This window comes from Bombina bombina, chromosome 9 (assembly GCF_027579735.1).
Source record: "Bombina bombina isolate aBomBom1 chromosome 9, aBomBom1.pri, whole genome shotgun sequence".
Taxonomy (NCBI): domain Eukaryota; kingdom Metazoa; phylum Chordata; class Amphibia; order Anura; family Bombinatoridae; genus Bombina; species Bombina bombina.
The window spans coordinates 158,925,473-158,940,451 of NC_069507.1; the positions used below are offsets into that span (position 1 = coordinate 158,925,473).

A 14,979-nucleotide genomic window follows, 5' to 3' on the forward strand; every position below is an offset into this window, starting at 1 on the left:
TCTAAAGACCGCTGCTCCATAACCCTGTCCGCCTGCTCTGATGAGGCGGACACGAATCGCCACAATTCAACCCGGTCGAGTACGTGATTGACACCTCCCTGCTGGCGGCCCATTGGCCGTGAGTCTGCAGGGGGTGGCATTGCACTCCGCATTCAGCGATGTCTGTCGGACCTGATCCGCATTGTCGGATCAGGTCCAACAGACATTTGATAATTCGGCCTCATGAACTCTGTAAACCCCTTTAACTCTTCTCGGTTTTCTGTGATCATTATTCATTATCGGTAGTTCAGGGTGCTGGTAAATGCAGATTATAGTTATCCAGTTCGGAAAGATTGTAATCACTTTGTTAGCAAACAAACAAAAAAAAAGAGGAAATATTTGAATAGATCCCTATGTTTGGAAAAATTAAATATGTGCAACAATAACTACAGAAGTAATTTTAAACAATCATTTGTGTATAATTGATCCCTACCCACTTTAAAGAAGTTTTACCATAACAAGACTTTTATTTCTAGTATTTTTCTATATGAATTCTCTAATAGCCTCATTCATCTGAACCTTACAAATACCTGTCATGCCAGTAAATACTAAATGGGTGGTAACTTTACCACTCCAAATGAGGATTCAGTTTTCCTGTCAATCAAGACTGGCATATCACTTACTAGCTGTATACTGTGGAGCGCCACTAGAATACAACTGTTACAAAGTCCATAGACAGTTCTCTATACATTAGATTCTTTAAAATGCAAGTCATTAGAAGGTTAAACATTTACAGCTTGTCTGTTAGTTCTAACTTGCACAATATAGTGCAGACCGCGCCTCTGCTAAGTGAGGGGTATAAAAAAAATACAGCTTTAAGCAGCAAAGCATTTTGAGAAATATAGAACTATTTCTACAGGAGCAAGAAAATGGCGCAGTGCAGGTGACAGCTTTGGCTTTTTGGGTTATTTTATAATATTAGTTAAATGTGTGACTAATTAGCGTTGTGTGTGTGCTTTATAGTATTTGTGATTAAGAATGGAAGCAGTGGTCACTAACCATATGCTATTTAGGTTTTGTATTAATATTTTTTTGTTGTGACAAACTTCCATTACTGACTGACGTTATTGATTGCCATTGCCATTTGTTATAATAAATGTATTTGTCATTTATTTTTCATAAGCACAGTGTTTGTTAGGGAATGATTAAGGGAAGGTGTTCCCGAAACGTTGCTGTGCTTATGAAAAGCTGATTCAATGTACTTTTTGTTTTTGCTTTTGATGCAGTAAGGTTTATATGGTTGGCGACTTGCTGCAAGTGTTTTTAATAGGTTGTCCTATTCTTGTTAAGGGGTGATAACGGTTAAAAAAATGATGTGTTGGCTTTTTTTCTTTTTCCACAGGATATGTGATGATGTGAAGCATCCGTTAGACACACCCCTGCTTTGTAATTGGTTTCCTGTTTTATGTTTGACCCTTTAAAAAGGGTATGTGTGTCAGTTGTAAATTAGCTTGAGATAGGGGCAGGAGCCCCGAAACGTTGCTCTAATAAAAGGCTCAGCCTTTTAAAACGTGTGCTACCTTTATTCTCTATATGTTATTGATTGCCATTGACATTTTTTATAATAAATGTATTTGTCATTTATTTTTCATAAGCACAGTGTTTGTTAGGGAATGATTAAGGGAAGGTGTTCCCGAAACGTCGATGTGTTTGCTGTGCTTGAATAAAATCATTTGACTTCACCTATTGCTGCCACATCCTTTGGATTTTATTTGATATAATTAGTAGGGTTTGGTGGTACCCCTACGTGACGTGCAAGTGACCCAGGTGCTGGCTGATATTGCTTGCTTTATTTTGCTAGGGAATGAAGCAGAATAAAAAATTTAGTGATATATGTAACTTCATCTGAAGCAATTGAAAGTATATTTCAAAAAATTTTTATGGTTATGATTTTTAACTTTGGGCTATAACGTAGTTTGTTACAAGTACGCATTAAATCATGTTAATTACATCATTACATTCAAAATTACCCCCCCCCCCCCCCACACACACAAAAAAATCTCTCTACCCCAAAAAAATTCTCTAATTACCACTGGCCAAAAAATGAGTAAATGAGTGAACGTTTTACATATAATAAAAAAATTATATAAATAATTACAAATATTCCCTTTCATGATGAAATCATAATACATGCCCATTTTAGTTGTGTAGGTCCCAAGAATGTTTTTAACTATTTATATTATTAAAAGTAAGTACGATCTATTTGTATGCCACACAGCTAGTGCCCATATTGTGTAGGTCCCGCTTCTGTAATATTTGCTGACTGCGGCATGGGCGCATGCATGCTCTTTGGTGTAATTTTCAATTTTATTGTAGGAATACTGCAGTGAGCGCATGTGTGAACAACCGCCTTTGAAACTATTTTGGAGGCGTGGCCGGAGGTAGGCAAGTGTAACGCAGTTGGGGAATAATACAGAACACCGGTGGGCAAACTTTCTCAAGAAGTCTTATCATTTTAAAAAGGGACACCATATTATGCAGAATGTGAAATATTACCTTTTTTGTTGCTGAGTCAAGTTTTTATGCTGAAATGGATACTACTACTTTAGAAGAAGTTTAGTATAGTTTCTTCAGTCTTTTATTATGAATAAATTGTAATGGTGTTTCTTTATTTCCCTTCATATATTTTCTTTGCTTAGTTCCACCACATCCAGCTGTTCTACACAAGGTCTTCAAATTTATCAAGATGTCAAGGTAATGCAACCATGAAGCAAGGATTTTTTCATTTAATATAATTTATAAGTTTATATTTTCTCCATTTAAAGGGACACTAAAATCTACAGTAAATACATTTCATGAACTTCACTATAATCTTTGGTGTTGTCATTTTAAATCTTAGTTTACACTGCATACATCTGATCAGAAGAGGAGTTTCTGCACATGTGCAAACATATCAGCACTGGAATGTAGTGAAAGCTAGATTTCAACATGGCTGAATCCATGATAAGAGGGAGGAGTGGAATAAACTCAATACTATACTTATACAATGAGGCCCATTTATCAAGCTCCGAACGGAGCTTGAGGGCCCGTGTTTCTGGCGAGTCTTCAGACTCGCCAGAAACGCAAGTTATGGAGCAGTGGTCTAAAAACCGCTGCTCCATAACCCGATCCGCCTGCTCTGAGCAGGCGGACAGAGATTGCCACAATTCAAACCGATCTACTATTGACACCCCCCTGCTGGTGGCCGATTGGCCGCGAGTCTGCAGGGGGCGGCGTTGCACCAGCAGCTCACAAGAGCTGCTGGTGCAATGCTGAATACAGAGAGCGTATTGCTCTCCGTAATTCAGCGATGTCTGTCGGACCTGATCCGCAGTGTCGGATCAGGTCCAACAGACATTTGATAAATAGGCCTCAAAGTATTTATTATTATTATTATCAGTTATTTGTAGAGCGCCAACAGATTCTGCAGCGCTATAAACAAAGGGGGAGTACAACAAAACAATTATAGGGATCAAATGGGTAGAGGGCCCTGCCAAGAGTTGCACTGTTGTAGTCAGCTCTTAAGAAGGTGATCTACAAACAGTTGGACTCTTAGGCTTACATGCTAAGGGGGTTCAGGGGATAGCAATGGAGGAGAGGAACTGGTATTAGGAAAGGTTAGTGTAGGTTGTATGCATCCCTGAACAGTAGAGTCTTTAGGGAGCACTTGAAGCTTTTAAAACTAGAAGAGAGTCTTGTGGAGCGAGGCAGAGAGTTCCACAAGATGGGAGCCAGTCTGGAGAAGTCCTGTAAACGGGAGTGTGATGAGGTGACAAGAGAGTAGGAGAGAAGGAGGTCATGAGCAGAGCGAAGGGGACGGGAGGGAGAGTATCTGGAGACAAGGTCTGAGATATAGGGGGGAGCAGTGCAGTTGAGGGCTTTGTATGTCAGAATGAGAATTTTGTGTTTGATCCTAGAGGCAAGAGGAAGCCAGTGAAGGGATTGGCAGAGAGGTGCAGCAGATGAAGAGCGACGTGTAAGGAAGATGAGTCTGGCAGAGGCATTCATTATGGATTGTAAAGGAGCTAGGCGGCAGGTGGGGAGACCAGAGAGGACAGAGTTGCAGTAATCAAGGCGGGAAAGAATGAGAGAGTGGATTAAAATCCTAGATGTGTCTTGTGTAAGGAAGTGTCTAATTTTAGAGATGTTTTTAAGGTGGAAGCGGCAGGCTTTAGCCAAGGAATGAATGTGAGGAGTGAAAGAAAGATCTGAGTCAAATGTGACCCCGAGACATCGGGCGAGCAGGGTGGGGGTAATGATGGAGTTGTCAACAGTTAAAGTGAGATTGGGGGTGGAGAGTTTTGAGGAAGGGGGAAAATAAGGAGCTCAGTTTTGGAGAGATTTAGCTTGAGGTAGTGAGAGGACATCCAGTTAGAGATGTGAGAAAGACAGTTAGTGACACGGGTTAGCAAGGAAGGAGATAGGTCAGGTGCAGAGAAGTAGATTTGGGTGTCGTCGGCATACAAATGATATTGTAAACCGTGGGACTTTATTAGGGAACCTAGTGATGACGTGTAGATTGAGAAGAGAAGGGGACCGAGGACAGAGCCTTGCGGTACTCTGACAGAAAGTGGTGACGGGGCAGAGGAGGCCCCAGAGAAGGCTACACTAAAGGTACGGTTTGACAGGTAGGAAGAGAACCACGAGAGGGCTGTGTCACAGATGCCGAAGGATTGGAGGGTTTGGAGCAAAAGAGATTTATTGTTTAATGTCTCTTTAAAATGTTATTGCCTACTTTAATTAAGCAAAAATATGTTTTTTGAGGATGTAGTGACATTATAAATGTGCTAAAAGTGCTTTAGTACTGAATAATATATATTTTTGGCAATCAGAAGTTTTATGTGTTGAAATACATTATGCAAACCTAGGCCTAGATTTAGAGTTTGGTGGTAGCCGTCAAAACCAGCGTTAGAGGCTCCTAACGCTGGTTTTAGGCTACCGCCGGTATTTGGAGTCAGTCATGAAAGGGTCTAACGTTCACTTTTCAGCCGCGACTTTTCCATACCGCAGATCCCCTTACGTCAATTGCGTATCCTATCTTTTCAATGGGATCTTTCTAACTCCGGTATTTAGAGTCTTGTCTGAAGTGAGCGTTAGAATTCTAACGACCAAACTCCAGCCGCAGAAAAAAGTCAGTAGTTAAGAGCTTTCTGGGCTAACGCCGGTTCATAAAGCTCTTAACTACTGTGCTCTAAAGTACACTAACACCCATAAACTACCTATGTACCCCTAAACCGAGGTCCCCCCACATCGCCGCCACTCGATTACATTTTTTTAACCCATAATCTGCCGACCGCCACCTACATTATACTTATGTACCCCTAATCTGCTGCCCCTAACACCGCCGACCCCTATATTATATTTATTAACCCCTAATCTGCCCCCCACAACGTCGCCGCCAGCTACCTACAATAATTAACCCCTAATCTGCCGACCGCAAAGCGCCGCTACTTACGTTATCCTTATGTACCCCTAATCTGCTGCCCCTAACACCCCCGACCCCTATATTATATTTATTATCCCCAAATCTGCCCCCCACAACGTCGCCTCCACCTGCCTACACTTATTAACCCCTAATCTGCCGAGCGGACCGCACCGCTATTATAATAAAGTTATTAACCCCTAATCCGCCTCACTAACCCTATAATAAATAGTATTAACCCCTAATCTGCCCTCCCTAACATCGCCGACACCTAACTTCAAACATTAACCCCTAATCTGCCGACCGGACCTCACCGCTACTCTATTAAATTTATTAACTCCTAAAGCTAATTCTAACCCTAACCCGAACACCCCCCTAAGTTAAATATAATTTTATTCTAACGAAATAAATTAACTCTTATTAAATAACTTATTCCTATTTAAAGCTACTTACCTGTAAAATAAACCCTAATATAGCTACAATATAACGAATAATTACATTGTAGCTATTTTAGGATTAATATTTATTTTACAGGCAACTTTGTAATTATTTTAACCAGGTACAATAGCTATTAAATAGTTAAGAACTATTTAATAGCTAAAATAGTTAAAATAATTACAAAATTACCTGTAAAATAAATCCTAACCTAAGTTACAATTAAACCTAACACTATACTATCATTAAATTAATTAAATAAAATACCTACAATTATCTACAATTAAACCTAACACTACACTATCTATAAATTAATTAAATACAATTCCTACAAATAACTACAATTAAATAAACTAACTAAAGTACAAAAAATAAAAAAGAACTAAGTTACAAAAAATAAAAAAATATTTACAAACATCATAAAAATATTACAACAATTTTAAACTAATTACACCTACTCTAAGCCCCCTAATAAAATAACAAAGACCCCCAAAATAAAAAAATGCCCTACCCTATTCTAAATTACTAAAGTTCAAAGCTCTTTTACCTTACCAGCCCTGAACAGGGCCCTTTGCGGGGCATGCCCCAAAGAATTCAGCTCTTTTGCCTGTAAAAAAAAACACATACAATACCCCCCCCCAACATTACAACCCACCACCCACATACCCCTAATCTAACCCAAACCCCCCTTAAATAAACCTAACACTAAGCCCCTGAAGATCTTCCTACCTTATCTTCACCATACCAGGTTCACCGATCGATCCAGAAGAGCTCCTCCGATGTCCTGATCCAAGCCCAAGCGGGGGGCTGAAGATGTCCATGATCTGGCTGAAGTCATCATCCAAGCGGGAGCTGAAGAGGTCCATGATCCGGCTGAAGTCTTCTATCAACGGCATCTTCAATCTTCTTTCTTCCGGATCCATCTTGCAGACCTCCGACGCGGAATATCCTGCTGGCCGACGGACTACCGACGAATGAAGGCTCCTTTAAGGGACGTCATCCAAGATGGCGTCCCTCGAATTCCGATTGGCTGATAGGATTCTATCAGCCAATCGGAATTAAGGTAGGAAAATTCTGATTGGCTGATGGAATCAGCCAATCAGAATCAAGTTCAATCCGATTGGCCGATCCGATTAGCCAATCAGATTGAGCTTGCATTCTATTGGCTGATCGGAACAGCCAATAGAATGCGAGCTCAATCTGATTGGCTGATCTCAAAATATTTATGCCCGAGCGATAAGGGGTTTATTGCGGGGGGGTTACACTGGTCGGGCTTACTATCTGGTATTACAAGTTGAAAGTTAAGGTGATTGCTTGATACAATCACGCTTTACGCTAGAATGATTATCGCAACTTAGAGCTCTACTTAACTGTTTTGCGAAACATAAAAGTTGCACAAAATACATAAAAAAGACATTACAAACAGGGATGTGCAATTTATATCGCCCGACGCCTGTACATTCAGTTCCGGGCACCAGGCAGGTGGATTTTGCCCACCTTTAGCCCTGCTGCGGGCTAGCAGTGCACTGGACCAAGTGTTGTATAAAAAATTGTTCACTCAAAGCAAGCCGTTTCTACAGCACCTCGGGAACATCCTGAGCTCCGCCCCCCAGATGCTCCCACTCTCCTGCCTCCTCATAAATATTCATATTCCCCCTGTAAAGCAGCAGGAAGCGTAAAAAGCTGCATAGGAGCAGCAGAAAAAGCTGTAGAGATAGCCCAGAGGCGGGGGAGTGGCTATTTCTCATGAACAAGTACGAAGACCCTGCTTTACAGAGGGAATATGAATATTTATGAGGAGGTAGAACTAGATTGGGAGTAACTGCAGTAGCGAGTCACAGACAGAGTTAACTACGTGTTAAAAACATAAATGTCTTAGTATGGGCTGCAGTCTCACTGAAACAGAGGCGGGAACTGGGCAGGTGCGTTGGTTGCCAAGGAGACTGTTAGTAATGATGGGCAGGGAGCGCTCGTTGTTGCAATGTCTGGAGTTTCCTTTTCCAGTAGTTTGTGCCGCACGCTGCATGGAATACAAGGCAAAGTAATGTGAACTTCAGGAACTCTAGTATCCCAGTAGTTCACATTCTGACTGACTTCTATGCCACCCACCACAACCATTTACACATTTAACCCAGTGGGCAGTATCGAAGTCAGTCAGAATGTGAACTACTGGGATACTGATACTTGGGAAAGAAAAAGAGTAAGGGGCTTAAAAGCACTCCTTCCTATCAAAGTAATAGTGAATCATAAAGTTAAAACCTATAACTTTTATTAGTATACATAAAAATGAGGAGGAAAATCCACCAACCATTAGCAACAAACCACTGTGAAAACACAGGGGGGCTAATGGATGGTGGGTTTTTCCCCTCATTTTAATGTATACTAATAAAAGTTTTAGGTTTAAAAAAAAATTATTTAAAAAGTTATAAAGGCAGGCAAAGGGCTTTAACCTTGAGATACATCCCTAATATGTTTATGTATATACTATATGTATAGATATGTGTCTATATATGTGTACATATGTATTTATATGTGTTTATATGTATTTACAAACATATATACACATATAAGCACATACATACATATGTACACATATATAGACATAAATACAAGTGCATTTGAGCCCTTTGCAGTTAAGTAGAGGAAAACATGTTAAAGTATATTTATGCAATATTCATTTTTATTAAAAGTTTTAACTATGTATTTAGTGTAAATATTTGACATTCCAATGTCCTGCACATAGCAGAATACGTTCTTTGGCCCATATTTATCAAGCTCTGTACGGAGCTTGAAGGGCCGTGTTTCTGGCGAGTCTTCAGACTCGCCAGAAACACAAGTTATGAAGCAGCGGTCTAAAGACCACTGCTCCATAACCCTGTCAGCCTGCTCTGAGCAGGCGGACAGGAATCGCCGGAAATTAACCCGATCGAGTACGATCTGGTTGATTGACACCTCCCTGCTGGCGGCCGCGAGTCAGCAGGGGGTGGCGTTGCACCAGCAGCTCTTGTGAGCTGCTGGTGCAATGTTAAATGTGGAGAGCGTATTGCTCTCCGCATTTAGCGAGGTCTTGCGGACCTGATCCGCACTGTCGGATCAGGTCCGCAAGACCTTTGATAAATAGGGGCCCTAGTATTTCTATTATGCTATTCATATATATATATATATCTGTATATTTCTGTATATACCTATGTATAATCATCTATATATAGGTATATGTAGATATATATTTTACCAAAATATCATCAGATATAGGTAGAAATATGTAATTATGAATAAATAAAACATATTCTTCTATGTGAACAACATTGGAACATGACATATTCATATTTTTACGTCTCGTTAGCACAAATGAGAATATGCAATTAGGTTTGCGTGAAAGTGGGGTGAACGTGAACACGCATGTGATATTCTAACTGCAGCTTTTTGCGTTTGTCCGGTTAGCGCAAGAGTGATAACAGTTTATTTTCAACTTGTAATATGAGCGCAACTTCACATGTGCAAAAAGCTTACTTCTAGCGCAATTAACACTCAAGCCCAAGGGGCATATTTATCAAGTTCCGTATGGAGCTTGAGGCCCCTTGTTTCCGGCAAGCCTTCACGCTCGCCTGAAACAGAAGTTATGAAGCAGCGGTCTAAAGACAGCTGCTCCATAACTTGTCCGCCTGCTCTGAGGCGCCGGACAGAAATCGACCCGATCGAATACAATCGGGTTGATTGACACCCCTGCTAGCGTGCAAAACTGCAGGGGGCAGCATTGCTCCAGCAGTGCACAAGAACTGCTGGTGCAATGATACGCTGTCGGCATTTATCGATGTGCAGCGGGCATAATACGCTACTTTGTATCATGTCCACTCGCACATTGTTCAATATGCCCCCAAGTGTTATTTTGCGCTACACTTGTAATTTAGCCCTGCATTGGTTACATTTTTGCTATAACTAGAAAAATATAACTTCAATGTTGTTTTGTCTTCAGTTTCAGAAATTAGATTCATTTCAATAAACTTTGATTAAATATTTCAAATGAAAGCATTTACTGTATCACCAGGATTACTATGGGAAACACCTGAAAAGTTCAGAGGACCTACAAACCAATGCTTGTGTAACCCCAGCTAAGACATTGCCAAAATATATAAGAGATGCGCTTGGTGAAGTACATGAAGATATTTCCTCAAGGTATGTTAGCTCAGTAATACAATACACAGAATGCTATATAATGTTAATAGGTAAAGCCAGTCATCTCTCATGCTGTTTGTGAATGTAAGTGTTTTTTTTATAAATAATTAAATATCTTGGTTTACCCTAGTATTGCTCTCCTAGAAAGACTGCCTCTTTAGGTAGGTGTAGGGTTGCTGATTTTCTACCCAACCCATTTCTTGAGAAACATGGTTTGAGTGTGGCCATTAATGTGACCTGCTCAGTCTGCATTCCAGATGCACAATAAAGCAGCACACGTGTCATCTAGCACTGTCTCCTCTGAATGGCCTTCTTTGTGGCTGAATCTATAAGCACATTTGACATGGTATGGCTTTATCCTATGCTTTCTCTTGCTCTCTTGCCTGGACTGCAAACATCTGGTGTAACTGCTATTGTTGCTTGATATCTATTTCACACAGTTGATGCTAGCTGCACCTAATGATCCCGTTCTTACTGGTGCAGTAGTTGACAAGACTACACTTAAAGGGACACTGAACCCAAATTTTTTCTTCATTCTCTTGCTATCTTTATTTGAAAAAGAAGGCATCCAAGCTTTTTTATTAGTTCAGACTCTGGACAGCACTTTTTTATTGGTGGATGAATTAATCCACCAATCAGCAAGAACAAACCAGGTTGTTCACCAAAAATGGGCCGGCATCTAAACTTACATTCTTGCATTTCAAATAAAGATACCAAGAGAATGATGAAAATTTGATAATAGGAGTAAATTAGAAAGTTACCTAAAATGTCATGCTCTATCTGAAGCATGAAAGAAAAAATGTGGGTTCAGTGTCCCTTTAATGATGTTTCCCACTAGCACTGCAGACATGTGGTCTACTCCAATAACTTATTTTTCTCTTTTTGTTGCTTTATATCTGTCTCTCTCTTTCTACCTGGTTTACAAAAAGAGGATGCATGGTGGCTAGCTTCTAGCTCATTACATGCTAAACAAGTAAATGGCCTCAAAATATTTAAGGTGGAATATTTACTGACATTAAAGGAACACAAAATACTAAATTAAAGGGATGTTAAACAGTCTGTTTCATTGTTGTAATAAAAATGCACTAAACAGTGGTTTATACTTAATAGAAATAATTGCAAATGTATTATTCTTCATTTTAAATATGGATTTTACCTTTTTTTATTTGAGCAGTGTCCATTACTTCCTTTCATAACCCTACAAGGTGAATGTGGCCTTTGCAGGAAGGTTTATCCTGATGTCTTAAAACTTCTACAATAGTATGAGCTGGTTTACTATGTGGACTAGATAAAACAAATTCAGAATTGTCTAAACTCAGATTAGTCAGAATGTAACCTTAAAGGGACAAACATTTGAAAGGCTAAGTTTTTACTCTATTCACTAGCCTAGAAGTTTTATGGCATCAGGCTAAGATAAACCTTCCTGCAAATGCCTCTTTCTCCTTGTAAGGCTGTGACAGGAAGTAATAGACACTGAACAAATATAGTGTAAAAAATAAATAAAAGGTAAAAATCCATTTAAATATATTATTAATACATATTGCAATGTTTTCTATTAAGTATAAGCAACGGCTTAGTGTTTTTTTTTAATACAGCAATGAAACTGTTTAATATATCTTTAACTAGACATAATATTTTAGAGTATGGTAATTATTTTAAAATATGTCAGCAAACAGTTATAGTTATATGAGCAATTATAATCATTATAACTGCCTTTATATGCACATCTTTGAATAGGTACTATGGCTGTGGGCTTACGGTACCAGAATGCTTGGAGAACTGTAGAATTTTGGATCTTGGCAGTGGAAGTGGAAGGGATTGTTATATGTTGAGCAAGCTCGTTGGACAGAAAGGCCATGTCACCGGAATAGATATGACTGATGAACAGGTATATTATGAGCATTGTGTATGATTATTATAATTTATTTGTATAGCGCCACCAAATGCCATAGTGCATAATTCAAAAGTAACAAAACTTTCTATAATTTATATACTGATATGTAATAGAATATGTGGCTTAACACATTGCATATTGTTGGTTAATCAGAACAGTATAATTCTGTTTACCAGTAGATCATTGTATTCCTTTTATATATTTTCTTCATAAATGGAAAGAGTCCACAGCTGCATTCATTACTTTTGGGAATTCAGAACCTGGCCACTAGGAGGAGGCAAATACACCCCAGCCAATGGCTTAAATACCTCCCCCCACTTCCCTCATCCCCCAGTCATTCTTTGCCTTTCGTCACAGGAGGTTGGCAGAGAAGTGTCAGAAGTTCGAGATTGTCTCTTATGGAGGGTAGTACTCTTTGAAATGGGACTGGAGTTTTAAGTATTCCTGTCAGCCTCTTAGCGAGAGCATGGATGAAGGTTAGAGTCCAGAGATGCAGGGAGAGTCTTTCTGCGAAGCCATCCCGACTCATATTAACAGCTCCTTGGCAATCAGTGTTGACAAGTTTCGCTGCCTGTCTTTATTCACTCAAGTCCATGTCAGAGGCGAGGCTACTATCTGTCACACTTGAAGGGCTGTGTTCCTTTTCCACAGCGTAGATTCTGGTAAGATCGTTTCATTTTACTTCATTATGTGATGTCAACATGAGTAGGGTCCCAGTGGGACTCCTTTAATCTTAAATTGGAAATCATGGGTCTGAGGGGGGTTATTGAACAGGGGGGACTTTAATCAAGTTTGCAATATGGTTCTATCTGCTGATTGTGTTGTCATACTTTAGGCCCATGGCTTTTCGGAACATTACGGCCTTATCACCAATTGGTGTGTTCTTAGATTTGCGCGCTCTTTTTATGACTTGCACGGTGCACCTCGTGACCGGGTGCGGTTACATTGTTTTTCACTTCCGTATGCTGACTGTGTGGCGACAGAGAGAGTCTGCTTGTCGGTTGTCTGGTTCACAGGAGGTGGTGAGTGCCCCAGCCATTGGGGGTGTAAAAGAGGTGCAAGTTAGTGTTTGTCATTTTTGTGATCCCAAAATGGAGGATTCTGATTTTTTAGACATGGATGTCTCCGATGCAGAGAATGAGTCTTGTGATGAATATTAAATGGCCCGGGTTATTCACGCCCATCAGTTATGTTCTGATTGCCGTTCAAGAGTACTCTCTTCTCCCGATTCAAGGTCCTCAGAGTGCGTGGAGCCATCCGCCACCGAGGATTCTAGGTCCTGTGAGGCACGTGCCCCAGAACTTTCCTTTGCTATGCAAGCAGGTGTCCCTATGGCCTTTACTCCTTCTCCGGAAGGTGGCTTGTTTCCTCCAGAGGTTACGGCATGGTTCTGCATGGCCATATCTGCGGCCTTAGCTCATTTGTATCTACCAAGTGAAATATTTTTAAGATACTGTCTGTGTTCTGTTAACCAGGACCCGTCGGGCATGAGATCGCCTGACTCAGTTTAGTTTCCTGGGGAAGCGTTGGCCTCTGAGGCTTCAGGGGCCCCAACCTTTGGGCCGGAGTCGTTTGTTGATCCGGCGAGGGATGATTTTGCCTTCCATTGTAGGTAGGCACGTCTTCGTGTCTTACTATGGCATGTTTTAGCATTGCTAGAGGATCCCAGTCCTTTTTTTTTTTTTTTTTTTTATTATAATTCAACACAGTTATACATTTTTATGCATTTTCCAAAAAAAGAGAAAAAGGATATATAAGCAATAAGAAAAGAGAAATCAAAACATCCATGAAGGGTCCACATAATAATATTCTTATCAACAGAATTTTGAGTCAAGCATTCCTTCATCTCTAATATTTCCCTGTTGAATTATATTTTATATACTTCTCTGAACAATACTAAACAGAACCAAACAAAAACAAGACGAAACAAAACAAGCAGCGAAAGGAGAAAGAAAAAAAAAAAAAAAAAAGGGGGGGAGAAAAGGGAAGGTTCCCCGCTCGTGTCCCCCCCCCCAGCTCCCCAACATCATGTCCAATTACCAAAATCCCAATAATACCAGCTTTGTATTCTGAACATTTAGATTTAAATACGCCCGCATCTCCCCACCCATCCCAATTCCATATTGTCCGCACTCTGCGTTCTATACCGGTTCAGGTCTAGGCTCTATCATCTAAGAGATGTTTATTGGCAATAGCAAGCTCCATGGACACTGATCCCCGAAAGGGGGAAATCAGTTGTAGTTGTATTTCCTTCAGGAAGCTGGCAATTACATTCCGCCATTTTAGTATAAAGCGATTGACTTGTGTTTTTGAATTTATAGATGTGTCCATTTGCTCCATAATCAGTATATTTTTCAGTTTTTGAATAAATTCTGTTAAAGTTGGGGCTTTACTAGATTTCCAGTATTTCAATATGAGTAGTCTACCGACCATTATTGCTGAGTTTAATTGACGTGAATGTTTATATGTACCTATTTTTTGTCCATCTATGAAGAACATTATATGTTCCAGCTTAAGTTGGAGGTGTATATGATTAATTCTATTCAGCCAGACGTTAGTCTTATACCAAAACTTCTTGATTTTAGGGCAACTCCAAAAGCAATGGCTCAGGTCAGCATTAAGAGCTTTACATTTATGACATAAAGCCACAGAGTGATCCCATTTCACTTTCTTACTAGGAGTAATATATGTTCTATTTATTAATTTAGTGTGAGACTCACGCCATGAAGTGGATAATGTTGCTGAGTCAGCAAATGTGAAGCTTTTATATATAATTTCTGGTGACACCTGCCAATTTTTGGCAATATGCTCCAAATTTTTCTTCCCATATTCTAGCATAATTGCTTTATATAATGAAGTTACGTTATATTTCCCTATTTTAAAGAAATTAATAGGCATCTGCAGGATATTCCATGCACATTCATCTGAAGGATCAAATGGAAATTCCTTTAAGAAATGACGGGCTTGGAAATAGGGGAAAAAATCTTTTTTTTGAAATCGCATATTCAGTAGCTAGTTCCTGTAGTGATCTACATGC

At 39.8% G+C, this 14,979-nt stretch overlaps 1 protein-coding gene across 1 annotated transcript in view; it reads left to right on the plus strand.

Moving 5' to 3' along the window:
• LOC128640114 (arsenite methyltransferase-like) overlaps positions 1-14,979 on the plus strand; it is a 172,792-nt gene that overhangs the window by 52,474 nt on the left and 105,339 nt on the right. Inside the window, exons 2-4 of the mRNA XM_053692460.1 lie at positions 2,679-2,733; positions 9,921-10,048; positions 11,786-11,936. Coding sequence (XP_053548435.1) covers positions 2,679-2,733; positions 9,921-10,048; positions 11,786-11,936 — 334 coding nt within the window. The remainder of the gene's footprint in view (positions 1-2,678; positions 2,734-9,920; positions 10,049-11,785; positions 11,937-14,979) is intronic.